Below are 14,402 nucleotides of genomic sequence, written 5' to 3' on the forward strand. Positions count from 1 at the left end.
TTAGAAGTGAAACTGCACCACGATTCACTAAACACCACAAACATGTTTTGTGTGTGTGCACGCGTGTGTGTGTGTTTATTTATGTTGATGATAGAGAGAGAGGCAGAGATAATGTATGTGTGTAAACAGAGACAGCAACCGACTGAGCAAGTGAGTGAGAAATCTGATTAATTCAGTGGCTGTGTGAGAGAGAGAAAGTTGGAAATAGTAATTGTGTGTGTGTGTGTGTGTGTGTGTGTGTGTGTGTGAGTGAGAGAGAGAGAGAGAGAGAGAGAGAGAAGAATGAGTTAGTGAAGGGGCTATGGGTAGTGATGTCAGAGAAATTGTCTGTGTGAGTGTGAGACAGAAGGATAGTGACTCTGTATGTGTGTTTTTGTGTGTGTATAAAGACAGGGTAAGTCAGTAACTCACTCTAGTTTCTCCAGTTTACAGTGTCGATCCTCCAGTAGAGCAGAGAGCTGCTTCACTCCTGAAATTCCTGGTTTGTTGAGGTTCAGATTCAGCTCTCTCAGGTGTGATGAGGGGTTTGATCTCAGAGCTGAAGCCAGAGCAGCACAGCCTTCCTCTGATATACTGATGCCACACAGCCTGCCGAGAGAAAAAAACTAAAACTCACAGCTCAACATGCACACAAACATATAGCACGCACGCACTCCCTTTCCCTGATTCATAATTCACTTTGATGTTTGTTATAGTTTTTGTTGTTTGTTTCAGGTTTTGGTGTAAGTGGTATCAAATGATGTCTCACTGGCTACTGTGTGTATGTGCATGTGGGCACGTGCATGTGTGTATGTATGAGAGACAGAAGAACACCATTACAATAAGTCTTTGTATGCATGAGACAGGCTAGTGATGGTGATTTTGGGTGTGTGTGTGGTGTGTGTGTGCGCATGTGTGTGTGCGTGAGCCAGGTGCTCACTGTAGTTTCTCCAGTTTACAGTGTGGATCCTCCAATAGAGCAGAGAGCTGCTTCACTCCTGAGTCTCCTGGTTCATTGCGGTTCAGATTCAGCTCTCTCAGGCGTGAAGAGGAGTTTGACCTCAGAGCTGAAACCAGAGCAGCACAGCCTTCCTCTGGAATACTGCAGCATTCCAACCTGCAGAGAAAAGGAGTTTAAACTGGTAAATTATTGACAACTGGAGCAACATCCTAAATATAGGGAAATTATTAATTACTACTGAATATTAATTACAAAAGCCTAATCAGTACAATATCAGTCTCATTCTGAAAAAGAGTTCAAAATGTAGGCAGTGACCTATTAATTTTTATTTAGAATGCATTTCTAAATACAAAGATTATTAATGAAATCAATATCAAGAAAATCTAAGCATTAAGAGATACAGTAAATGTGAGAAACAGATGTGTCTCGGGTCTAGGAAACTGACCAATTATTAGAATAAAGAACCAAAATGAAAAAAAAAATGAATAAAACCATAAATCCAGAACTCTAAGCACTTAACCCAAGCAAAATGAATCAGTCCTACACTAAGACGTAAGATTCCTTAGATAACACCAAGATAATTTTTTAAATTACAAATAAAAGAAAGTAATAAAGCAACAACCACAATATATAAGGAAAAATGGTTATACACTTCCCTAAAGACATGCAAGACAGAAAACACAGATTATCATGGGACACTAGATAAATATTATAGTTGTACTTACATCACCAATTAGCCAACCATCCACCAGTGATCACGCCCATTCACTTGCCTGATCACAATCACCTCATTATTAGATATTCCCTTCAACTTTCACGTGTCTGTTTACATATTTAAATCCCACAGGTGCCTCACTCTAGTGCTTTGAATTTATGAGTCGTCTGCCATGCCCGCTCATCAAGAATCCCTTTTCGTGCTTATGCTTCTTAACAATTCTTGGTGTTGTTTTTTTTTTTTTTTGTATTATCCTTATTAAAATCTTTTCGTTTTTTTGAACACCCGCGTCTCACTCTGCGTCTATCAAAATGTCAGAGCTAATTTTGCGTCTATGACTAAGGTAGACTTCCTCATTTTTGCTTTAGCTAGGTTGAGGAGGCAACAACGTTTTAATAAAATATACAAACATTACTACATATATACTAGAAGATCATGGACATGTCCTGAAGTAGGAAAATTGTCTTGTGACATTAATACATTGCATAATTCAGCTTGAAAACAAAGAAACAATATGTTTAGATAGAGGGAGACAACAGATAACAATTTGATGATTGCAATGACTAATTGGATTTTGATTGAGATTAAGTGCAATTCCAAATGTTTTATGCACCACAAGCTATTTTATAATGAGTTAGTGCACATTCTACTTGTTCATGTTGAGAATCCCGTTAGTCAGTGGATGTCACTGTGGGTCCACAGCTTAAAACAGTCAAATATGTAATTATTGATTCTTCAATAGAAAGTGTCGAATTTGGCATTGTTATAATGCCCATGAAAAGTTATGTCCTTTGGGAAACGTTAGGATTCAGTAGTCATTCAGGAATATAGAGTTTTAATAAGCATCTAAACTTGAAAATCTACAAAGTCCAAGTGTGATTTTACAGCACCTGAGCTCATCAGGAGAGGCCAGGGAACCAGGAAAGTTGGCCTGTCTGTCCTTGCAGGAGTCATAAATATTTGTTTAAAATTTAAAACCTGATAATGGTGGTGCGGCTCAGACTTGAGCCATGTGTGCTCTGTCTCTTATGATGTGGTCATCCAGGATGGGTGTTGTGGGGTTTAGTCAAAGTGCAATCGAGAAGAAAGGGGGTCTGCAGTTCTCCACTACACATACACACACCGTCTTTCTCTCTCAGACATACAAACACTGTTCATCTCTCTCTCGCAAATACACACATGCCCATGCACCCTCACCCCACCCCAAACACACACACAAGCACATGTGTACACACATGCAATGTTTCTCACATACACAGGCAGACACTGGCAAACACTACCACGAAACACACAGAGACACACACTCGTTGGTCTATTGAAAAACAGTCATACAGTGAGCAAAAGAGAAATTATGACATTAGAGAACTCAAACACACACACAAAGAGGGAGACAGACAGTTCCATTGTGTCTCTCCATCATAGAAACACACAAAAATGAATATATCTATTACACAGCCTACAAATGTTATTTACAAACACAATCTCAATGCCACAGAACTCTCAAGAATCAACAAATATCAGACTGACAGTCATATTTGGTGCTACAGACACACGCACACACATACACAATTGAATGCATGCAGCACACAAACACAGACATACACACATACATACACACACACACACAGGCAAACAGACAGGCACACACTCACACGACAAATAAAGTATCTTTTGTACACAAACGCAATCTATGATGTACAAACACAAACAGACACAAATTTTCTCCCTCTAACATACACAGACATACACACAACCCCTGAGTTAGTCAATTTTGTAATTTTTTGTTGTTTGTGTGTATTCTGTGTGAATGCATGTGCACTTGTATGTGTTTATTTATAAAAAAAAAAATACAATTAATTAATGTATATGTGTAGGCATGACAGAGGGTTTGTTTGTGTGTGTGAGAAAGATACAGTGATGGTGTGTGGGTGTGTATAAAGAGACAGTAATTCAATAACTTACTCTAGTATTTCCAGTTTACAGTGTGGTTCCTCTAGTATAGCAGAGAACTGCTTCACTCCTGAGTCTCCTGCTTTATTGTGGTTCAGATTCAGCTCTCTCAGGTGTGATGAGGGGTTTGACCTCACAGCTGAAGCCAAAACAGCGCAGTCTTCCTCTTTAATACTGCACCAAGACAGCCTACAGAGAGAAGGGAAAAAAAAACTCCTCACACTCACAGCTCAACACATACACACACCCTCACTCTCACACCTATGTGAGACAACGATTTGTGATGACATGTGTACGTCATTGCGTTTTTGTATTTGTGTGCGAGTGCTGTTGATTCCTGTGTTTGTGCAAGTGTGCGTGCATGTGTGAGAGAAAGAGAGGAAGACCTTTACAATATGTGGGTTTGTATGTGTTAGAGAGAAGATACAGTAATGTGCAAACACTCTTGTTTGTGCAAATGCTTTTGTGTGTGTGTGTGTGTGTGTGTGTGTGTGTGTGTGTGTGTGTGTGTGTGTGTGTGAGACACACGGTGATTCAGTAACTCACTCTAGTTTCTCCAGTTTACAGTGTGGATCCTCCAGTAGAGCAGAGAGCTGCTTCACTCCTGAGTCTCCTGGTTTATTGTAGTTCAGATTCAGCTCTCTCAGGTGTGATGAGGGGTTTGACCTCAGAGCTGAAGCCAGAGCAGCACAGCCTTCCTCTCTAATATTGCAGTAAGACAGCCTACAGAGAGGAAGAGAAAAACCCCTTATACTTACAGCTCAAAACACAGGCAAACACAAATACAAGCACACAAACAAAGGTCTTGTGAAAGAAATTATACAATTTATGTGTGTACCCATCTCTGTGTGAGAGAGAGGAACACTTATGTCTGTGTTTGTGTTTTTGAAACTAATACAATTATGGTGTGTGTGTGCACGTGTGTGTAAAGAAATACTAAGTCAGTAACTCACTCAAGCTTCTCCAGTTTACAGTGTGAATCCTCCAGTAGAGCAGAGAGCTGCTTCACTCCTGAGTCTCCTGGTTTACTGTAGTTCAGATTCAGCTCTCTCAGGTGTGATGAGGGGTTTGACCTCAGAGCTGAAGCCAAAGCAGCACAGCCTTCCTCTCTAATACTGCAGTAAGACAGCCTACAGAGAGAAGGTGAAAAACTTCTCGCACTTACAGCTCAACATACAGGCAAACACAAATACAATCTACACCTGCTCAGGGAAACAGACATGCATGCAGTGATGGTGTGTATGTGTGTGCATGTGTGTAAAGAAATAATACGACAAACATACATGTGTGTGGGCGCATGTGCATTTGTATGTGTGGGTTTGTGTTAACATTTGTGTGTACATGTGTGTCTGTTTGTGACAGAAAGAGAAACACCATAATGTGTTTGTGTGTGGGGGAAAGATACAGTGATGTGCGTGTGTAATGAGTTAGTAACTCACTGTAGTATTTTCAGTTTACAGTGTGGATCCTCCAGTAGAGCAGAGAGCTGCTTCACTCCTGAGTCTCCTGGTTTATTGTGTTTCACATTCAGCTCTTTCAGGTGTGATGAGGGGTTTGACCTCAGAGCTGAAGCCAGAGCAGCACAGCCCTCCTCTGTAATACTGCAGTCATACAACCTGAAGCGAGAAGGAGAAAAACTCCTCACACTTACAGATTCTACACAGATACACACATCATACACACACTAACACACTCTCACACACAAATACACTAACACACAGGCACACACACAAACAAAAATGCAAAGACACACATGCTCACTTTCATATGCAAACACATGCAAAGACAATGTCACCCAGATACATTACCATGAGCACAAAAATACAGGAATAGACAGCAATCACACACACTTGTGCACACAGACACAAAGACATCCAGGCGCACACACACACAACCACAAAATATAAGCTACAATTCGTGCGCACGCACACACACAACATTTTTGTTTTTTGTTGTTTGTATATTTCTAGTTTCGGTGAAAGTGGTATAAAATAATTTCTCCCTTTATATTATGTGTGTGTGTGTGTGTGTGTGTGTGTGTGTGTGTGTGTATGTGATTGTGTGACAGACTGATACCATGTTATTCTGATACTATGTGTGAGAACAATACAATGATGGCGTGTGTGTGTGTGTGTGTGTGTGTGTGTGTGTGTGTGTGTGTGTGTGTGTGTGTGTGTGTGAGAGAGTGACATACAGTGAGTCAGTAACTCACTGTAATTTCTCCAGTTTACAGTGTGGATCCTCCAGTAGAGCAGAGAGCTGCTTCACTCCTGAGTCTCCTGGTTTATTGTAGCTCAGATTCAGCTCTCTCAGGTGTGATGAGGGGTTTGATCTCAGAGCTGAAGCCAGAGCAGCACAGCCTTTTTCTGTTATACTGCAGTGTTCCAGGCTGCAGAAACAGAACAATTCCTCACACTTACAGCCCAACACTTGCATTTTTGTTTGTATGTGTGTGTGTGTGTAAAACATACACACCCAAATACAGAAATATGCATCATGATATGCATCTTTCTCTCATACACATACTGTAAAAGTGTTCATCTTTGTCTCACCACTGCACTGCATGTCCACACACACACACACACACACACACACACACACACACACACGCAAACAAAAATGGACACACATTACTCACATGCACATGTGTACACAGACACAAACATGTATAGGCATGCATACACAAGCAACACACAACCAACCACACACACAAAAACATACACTATGACCCACACCCACGCACACAAACACATACAGAACACGCAAAAACATACATGCGCACAGATGCACGTACACATTCGTACAAGCAGATGCACACACAATGTCTCTCACATGCACAGGCAGACATACAGCTGCACAAATGACAAAATATTTGCGACACACAACCACACACTATGACACAGAGACATGTGTGTGTTTGTGTTAATAACGTTTGTGTGTACATGTATCTGTGTGTGACAGAGAGAGGAACACCATGTTTGTGGGTGGGGGAAAGATACAGTGATGTGCGTGTGTAACGAGACAGTCAGCAACTCACTTTAGGTTCTCCAGTTTACAGTGTGGATCCTCCAGTAGAGCAGAGAGCTGCTTCACTCCCGAGTCTCCTGGTTTATTGAGGTTCAGATTCAGCTCTCTCAGGTGTGATGAGGGGTTTGACCTCAGAGCTGAAACCAGAGCAAAACAGCCTTCCCCTGTTATACTGCAGTCAGACAGCCTGCAGAGAGAAGGATAAAAACCCCTTGTGCTTACAGTGCATACAAACACACATGCACACAAGTTTCAAGTTTGGTTTATTTGTCACATACATAGTCATACACAGTATAACTCGCAGTGAAATGGTTGAGAGTGCTCTGTCCAAACTGAGGAAAAAGAAAAACAGGGGTGCATAGAGAAATATATATCTATATTTATACAAAAATATATTAACAATTTATGTACAATATATGTATATTATGTTTATATACACAATGTACAATGTATATATGGATATGTATATATGTATGTACACAATGTACAGTTCCATCTTGTAATTGAACATATTTACAGTTATATGTTACTTGGTGGTAATTGAACATATTTACAGTTATATGTTATATGGTAGTGGTGGTCCCAACAGTTTATCAGTTTCCCTGATTCAGGGCCCGAATGGCCTGTGGGAAGAAGCTCCTCTTCAGTCTCTCTGTCTTGGTCTTCAGGGAGCGAAAGCACTTCCCTGACCTCAACAGAGAGAAGAGCCTATTGTTGGGATGGGTGGGGTCCTTCACAATCCTCCTGGCCTTGGTCTGGCACCGCTTGTAGTAGATGGGCTGTAGGTCAGTAAGTTCTGTATGAGTGATGCGCTCTGCTGAATGCACCACCCTTTGGAGTGCTTGTCTGTCCTGCTTGGTGCTGTTCCCAAACCAGACTGTGATGTTCCCTGTGAGGATGCTCTCGATAGTGCAGGTGTAGAAGTTCCGCAGTACCTTGGAGGGCAGTCTGAAGTCTCTTAGGCGTCTGAGGTGGTAAAGACGCTGACTAGCCTTCTTTGCCAGGGAGTTGGTATGGCGGGACCAGGACAGGTCCTGCGAGATGTTAACTCCAAGGTACCTGAAACTATCTACTCTCTCCACCGTGGTTCCACTGATCCTCACAGGTTGGTAGTGCTGCTCCTGCTTCTTCCTGCAATCCACGATCAGCTCCTTTGTCTTACTGATGTTTAGGAGGAGATTATTTTCCTGGCACCAGTTTTCCAGGTGTTTAATCTCCTCCAGGTAGGCCCTCTCATCGTTGTCTGAGATCAGGCCCATGACAGCGGTGTCGTCAGCAAACTTGACAATGATGGTGGAGCTGGACGTGGCTGTGCAGTCGTAGGTGTACAATGAGTAAAGCAGGGGGCTTAGGACACAACCCTGAGGAGCTCCAGTTCTGAGGGTGAGGGTGGATGAGGCACAGTTGCCTACCCATACTGATTGTGGTCTGTCTGTTAGGAAGTTGGAGATCCAGTCGCACAGGGATGTATGCAGTCCTAGATCCTACAACTTAGTAGTGAGTAGGGAGGGGATGATAGTGTTAAATGCTGAACTGTAGTCAACAAAGAGCATTTTAACATAATTACCCCTTCCTTTGTCCAGGTAGCTCAGCATGGTGTGAAGCAGATGTGCAATTACATCATCAGTGGAGCGGTTGTGGCAGTATGCAAACTGCAGTGGGTCCATGGAGGCTGGCAGTGAAGATGTGATGAAGTCTCTGACTAGCTTTTCAAAGCACTTCATCACGACTGATGTGAGAGCAACAGGGCAGTAGTCATTGAGGCCGGAGGGTCGAGGTTTCTTCGGGACGGGGACGATGGTGGATCGCTTGAAGCTGGACGGGACGATACCGAGCGTCAGGGAGAGATTGAAGATGCCGGTGAATACCGGGGCTAGCTGATCTGCGCAGGCTTTGAGGACTCTCCCGCAGATAGCGTCTGGTCCCGCCGCCTTCATGGAATTCTCCCCTTTTAAACACTCCTCACGTCACTCTCCGTGATGATGATGATGAGAGGGCGATGCGCCGATAGCACCATTAGCGCTGCTAGATGTAGCCTCGAAGCGAGCGAAGAATGTGTTCAGCTCGTTCGCCAGAGACTCGTCCGCACTCATCAGTCCGGAGGGTGGGTTCCTGTAGTCGGTGATCGTCCGTAGTCCCTGCCACAGGGATCTAGAGCCACTCTGCTGGAACTGTGTCTCTAGTTTCCTCCCGTAGCGCCGCTTCGCCTCCCTCACCGCCCTGCGCACTCCGTATGCTGCAGACTTGTACTCGTTCATGTTCCCGCTGATGATCCCTGCGTGGAAGGCAGCAGTGCGAGAGTTCAGAGCCTCGCGGATAGTTCTGTCCACCCAGGGCTTCTGGTTGGAAAACTTCTTGATGGTGATTCTTGGGATCGTGTCGTCCACCAGTTTCCCAGTAAACCGCACTACTGCCTCCGTAAACTCGCTGACATCATCAGTGCTGCGCCGGAACATGTCCCAGTCCGCGTCATCCAGAGCGTCCTGCAGAGCGGCCACCGATTGATCTGTGCAGCGCGCGACCTCCCGTGTACATAGAAACACACTTAAACAAATGCAGCCACACACATCATTAGCTTGCACACAAAACACAGGAAGCTGGAAGTTTCAAGTTAATTTGTAACAGAAAGTCAGAGACAGTTGTACATTGAAATGCATTTATAAAGCTTACGCACTCTACAGCTGTGCAACTTGCCAATAAACAACAACCTATAAACCCCTGGGGGAGGGTAACAGTTATTGCTTAAAAATGCAGAATATACAAGACATATATAGAATATAGTAGAAGTATATAGTATATAATATATAGAAGAAGTGTGTGCTCTGGTTATGAGGGGGTATATTCTGATACTAGCTTGGACACTATTACTAGTGGTTATAATAATTTAAATAGTGCCCTTCTCAAATTCAGGGCAACTGATAAACTGTGGGGACCACCACCACCATGTGACTTTAAATCTGTATATCTGTATATTTGTAAACTGGAATTGTACATTGTGTACATACACATACGTCCATATACGCATTGTACATTGTGTATATATACATATTATAAATATATTGTTATATATATTTTTTGTATTTTTGTATATACATATTTCCTTATACACCCCTGTTTCTTTCCTCAGTTTGGACAGAGCACTCACAAAACCATTTCACTGCGAGTTATACCGTGTATGATTATGTACGTGACAAATAAACCGAACTTGAACTTGAAACTTGAAATCCCAGAGGAAACCCACACAGACACAGGGAGAACATAGTAGACCTTCTGCAGAAATAAACTTACATTCTTACACAGTTTCTAGATACACAAGATGTCATGATGTTTCAGACAGAGGTCCTTCATTAGCTGTGCAGGCAAAGTGCATGGGTGAATGGTATATGTATGAATATATATATATGTATGAATATGAATGACCATTCACCCTCCCTTCTGCAGTTCTGCCCTCTGACTGACCCTAACAACACCCACAAGGACCCACTTATCAGAACCAGCTAAAAGGACTGGCTTATCAGAAGAAATTTATCAAAAGAAACTTTCCTTCAAGAAGTGTTATGACTTCAGCAAAAACATGCATTTTTAACTATTCAAATTTACAATGTTTCTCAAACCCATGTTCTTGGACAAATACAGGAGTAAAACCTTCCACTAGAGGATGCCCCACCCCACATACAGCTCCGCAATATCAAACTCGACATAATTTGATCAAGAATCAAAAATGAAAATGAAAAAGCCAAATTGGAGCTACTGGCCAAACAATTCACTCTTTTAGATGCAAACAGCTTCAATATCAGTTATCTTACCCACTGAACAATGGGAGTGTAAAATATTACCATGTATTCACTAAACAAACACTAAAAGAAGACCTGTAATCTATTTTAATACAACTTTGAGAATTTATAGTGTCATTTATGTCAGAATTAACAATGAATTCAACCTTACTATGCTTTTCTATTTAGTCTTATGATGCTTTTGGGAAACTCACTCTCAGTGTAGTTATGTGTTTTAGAATGAAAATACTCTGAACTGCCAACCTTTCAGTCCCAAGCCAACTTCTATTACCTGTAGGCCACTGCTGCCCAGAAAATGCAAAATTGGAGCTACTGGCCAAACAGTTGCTCATTGAGACAGTATGCAACACCTTCAGTATAAGTTTATCTTGCCCACTAAATCTTACCCAATGAACAAGGGTCTAAATTATTACCATGAATTCAATAAAAGAAGATTTGTTTTATTTTAATGTCATTTATTTTAATACAACTTTTGAGAATGCTTAATTGCCAGTAATTTATGTTGGCGTTAACAATGTACTTAGGCTTCTGTGTCTAGTCTTATGATGCTTTTGGGAAACTCACCCCCAGTGCAGTAATGCGTTTATGACTGAAAATACTCACACAACTTTTCTGGATGCTGTGACCACTGGCAGCAGTCTCAGTAGACATTCCTCTGATGGGTCATATTTCTTCAGGTCAAACTCATCCAGCTCCTCTTCTGAGTTCAGCAACACAAACACCAGAGCTGACCACTGAGCAGGAGAGAGACTGGCTTCACAGAGACGACTGTTGCCTCTTTTGCTCAGATATGTTTGGACTTCCTGCACTAGAGAATGATCATGGAGTTCATTCAGACAGTGGAACAGATTGATGGATTTCTCTAGAGAGGGATTCTCCCTGATCTTCTTCTTGATGTATTTAACTATTTTCTCTTTGCACTGAAAGCTACTTTGTTTCTGTGTCAGTAGGCCTCGTAAGAGAGTCTGATTGGACTCCAGAGAGAGACCCAGAAGGAAGCGAAGGAAAAGGTCCAGGTGTCCATTCTTACTCTGTAAGGCCTGGTCCACTGCATTCATAAAAAGGTCAGACATTGTTTTTGATCTTTTAAGCCCACGTAGGAATCCAGTGGTTTGCTGTTCCAACACATTTGTTTTGTTGGAGATGAAGGAAAGAAATGCATAAAGAGCAGCCAGAAACTCCTGAATGCTCAGATGTACAAAGCTGAATGCTTTCCCCAGGTGCAGCCTAAACTCTTCTCTGAAGATTTGGGTACACACTCCTGAGTACAGTGACACTTCTTTGACATCAATGCCAAACTCTTTCAGATCTTCCTCATAGAAGATCAGGTTGCCCTTTTCTAGCTGTTCAAAAGCTAGTTTTCCCAATACCAGAATTCTTTCTCTAGTCTCGTTAGAGTCAGTATCAGATTTTCCATGGTACTTGCTGTTCTTGTGTTTGATCTGAAAGATCATGAAGTATGTGAACATTTGAGTTAGCGTCTTGGGGATCTCTCCACTCTCTGCTTCATCCAACATTCTCTCTAGAACAGTGGCTGCTATCCAACAGAAGACTGGAATGTGACACATGATGTAGAGGCTTCTTGATGACTTCATGTGTGTGATGATTCTATTGGCCAGGCTCTGATCACTGATTCTTTTTCTGAAGTATTCCTCTTTCTGAGGGTCGGTGAACCCTCGTACCTCTGTTACCAGGTCAACACATCCAGGAGGGATCTGATTGGCTGCTGCTGGTCGAGAGGTTATCCAGAGGAAAGCAGATTGAAGCAGATTCCCCTTGATGAGGTTTGTTAGCAGCACATCCACTGAGGTTGATGCTGTTACATCCCATAAGCTCTCATTGTTCTGGAAATCTAGAGGAAGTCGACACTCATCCAGGCCATCAAAAATCAACATGATTTTGTAAGCATCAGAATCTATTATTTGTAACTGTTTTGATTCAGGGAAAAAAATATGTAGCAGATCCATCAGACTGAAATTTTTCTCCTTCATCAAATTCAGTTCTCTAAAATGAAGTGGAAATATGAAGAGGACGTCCTGATTTGCTCTTCCTTCAGCCCAATCCAGAATGAACTTCTGTACAGAGACTGTTTTTCCAATTCCAGCAACACCTTTAGTCAGCACTCTTCTGATGCGTTTATGTTTAAAGAGGTCGTTGCATTTGATGGGTGTCTCCTGTGTTGCTGGTCTCCTGGATGCTGTCTCAATCTGTCTCACCTCGTGTTCATTATTGACCTCTCCACTCCCTCCCTCTGTGATGTAGAGCTCTGTGTAGATCTCATTCAGAAGGGTTGAGCTTCCATGCTGTGGGAGTCCTTCATGGAGTTCCTTATACTCCTTTTCCAGTTTGGATTTGTGGAGTTTAGAATTTTCAAACCATCCTGAAACACAAAGAACAAATAACATTTTAATATTATATGTCTTCATGAGCTCAGTGATGGCTGTATTCAGATGTCACCTTATATTAATAAGTAGTGATGTGTATAAACTGACCTTCATTGGGAGCAGGAGTCCCTGAAGCACCTCCAGTCTGAACTGTGCTGGTACTGGAACTGGACACTTCCTGCGCTGGAGGAGACAATATAGGAAAAGCAGAACTTGATTAAATTAATGATCTTTATTCCTCTGTTCAAAGAAATTAAAGAACCCCAGAATCAGTGAGGAGGATTCACAGACTGAAAACTGTGGGCTGTTCTATTCATATACCACATATGTATATATGAGTACAAATAAATATTGGCTGCAGTCTCTGCTGAAAAATGCTGCTTTGGGCAATCAGATTTATCACTTACATCCATATGTAATGTTCAGTGTCACTGGTGCGTGAATCTGATTCCCATGCAGCACAGGAGCACAGACGTTCCCTCCTGTCTGAGCTGTGATGTTGGTCTGCACTAATTCATCCATTTTCACAACTTGCTTCCGTTAGCTTTATTTTCTCAATCCCACATGTAAGAAGACACAGAAACCTAAACAGGGAACACATACGCATGCAATCAATCACACATTGTCACCTAGTCTTAGAAAAGAGCAAAGTGTTTCTTTGGAAAATTGTTATCTTGAACCCAGTTAAAATGATCTTGTTTTCCTTACTGAGATATGCAAGGAAGGAAAACATTAATGTAATCTGTCCATTAAAAAAAATCTTGAATTTGATTTTTACAGTGTAAACAAACCATGGTCTTAGTTAAGATACTGTCCATGAAGCATTTGACACAAAAGTTATTAGTTAACATAGTTTATTTTTTAGCTGAGACCAATTGAATTGTTCCTCATTTAGTGCAGCTTCATATATTTCATATATTCCAGCTCCAATTAGGATACTTACTTATTTCTCTCCTAAAGTGATTCCTCTGCTCAAAAAATGGATCCACTGAATGTTTTATTTCCTCTTTAAACCAGACTGAACTAGTTCAGCTAGCAGACGAGGAAGTGTGACGTTAGTGGTCAAATGGTTTGTCAACAGTGAATCCTACTGAACATGAGGTGAGGTGAAGTCAGATGTAAACACTGAGATGAACGACATTTACTCAGGGCAATTCCAGAAAAACAGATAGGATGGTGCAGGACCAAAAAGCCATTAAAGTAAGACACAGTAGCAGTATGTATGAATATGAATGTGAATCCTCCTCACTGAGTCTGGGCTCTTTAATTATGATTGAACAGAGGAATAAACATCATTAATTTAATCATCAAGTTCTTATTTTCCAATATTCCCTCCTCCAGCTCAGGAAGTGTCCAGTTCCAGCACCAGCACAGTTCAGACTGGAGGTGCTTCAGAGATTCCTGCTACCAGTGCTAGCAATTATTATCATCTGAATATACTAATCCCTGCTTATTTACTGAAGGTGACATCTGAATATAGACATGGCTCCTAATTTACTGGATGTCTGCTTATACTGACAGTAATGTCTATCAAGTCAAGTTTGACATTCCTTCATATAACTTGCTCACACAAATATAATTTATTCCAGACC

General features: G+C 41.6%; 2 protein-coding genes across 2 annotated transcripts in view; one reads left to right on the top strand and one right to left on the bottom strand.

The window, feature by feature from the left end:
- Window positions 1-14,402, top strand: part of LOC113567517 (NACHT, LRR and PYD domains-containing protein 12-like) — a 218,612-nt gene that overhangs the window by 158,092 nt on the left and 46,118 nt on the right. The window lies entirely within an intron of this gene.
- Window positions 916-13,818, bottom strand: LOC113568609 (NACHT, LRR and PYD domains-containing protein 3-like). The gene is made up of 9 exons (XM_035521482.1): window positions 13,754-13,818; window positions 13,218-13,394; window positions 12,919-12,993; window positions 11,030-12,806; window positions 5,818-5,994; window positions 5,045-5,221; window positions 4,152-4,328; window positions 3,618-3,794; window positions 916-1,096 (listed from the first exon to the last, which is right to left on the bottom strand). Exons 2-9 carry the CDS (start codon window positions 13,330-13,332, stop codon window positions 916-918), a joined length of 2,856 nt encoding a protein of 951 aa, XP_035377375.1. The 5' UTR covers window positions 13,333-13,394; window positions 13,754-13,818.

The sequence above is a fragment of the Electrophorus electricus genome, chromosome 22, assembly GCF_013358815.1.
Source record: "Electrophorus electricus isolate fEleEle1 chromosome 22, fEleEle1.pri, whole genome shotgun sequence".
Taxonomy (NCBI): domain Eukaryota; kingdom Metazoa; phylum Chordata; class Actinopteri; order Gymnotiformes; family Gymnotidae; genus Electrophorus; species Electrophorus electricus.

Excerpts from the sequence above, each read along its gene's own strand:
- LOC113568609 (XM_035521482.1), bottom strand. The coding sequence starts at position 13,332 with ATGGATGAATTAGTGCAGACCAACATCACAGCTCAGACAGGAGGGAAC. Across the intron at positions 5,222-5,817 it reads TGTAAACTGGAGAAATTACA|GTTGTATGACTGCAGTATTA; the intron begins GTGAGTTACTGA and ends TTCTCGCTTCAG. Across the intron at positions 3,795-4,151 it reads TGTAAACTGGAGAAACTAGA|GCTGTCTTGGTGCAGTATTA; the intron begins GTGAGTTACTGA and ends TTCTCTCTGTAG.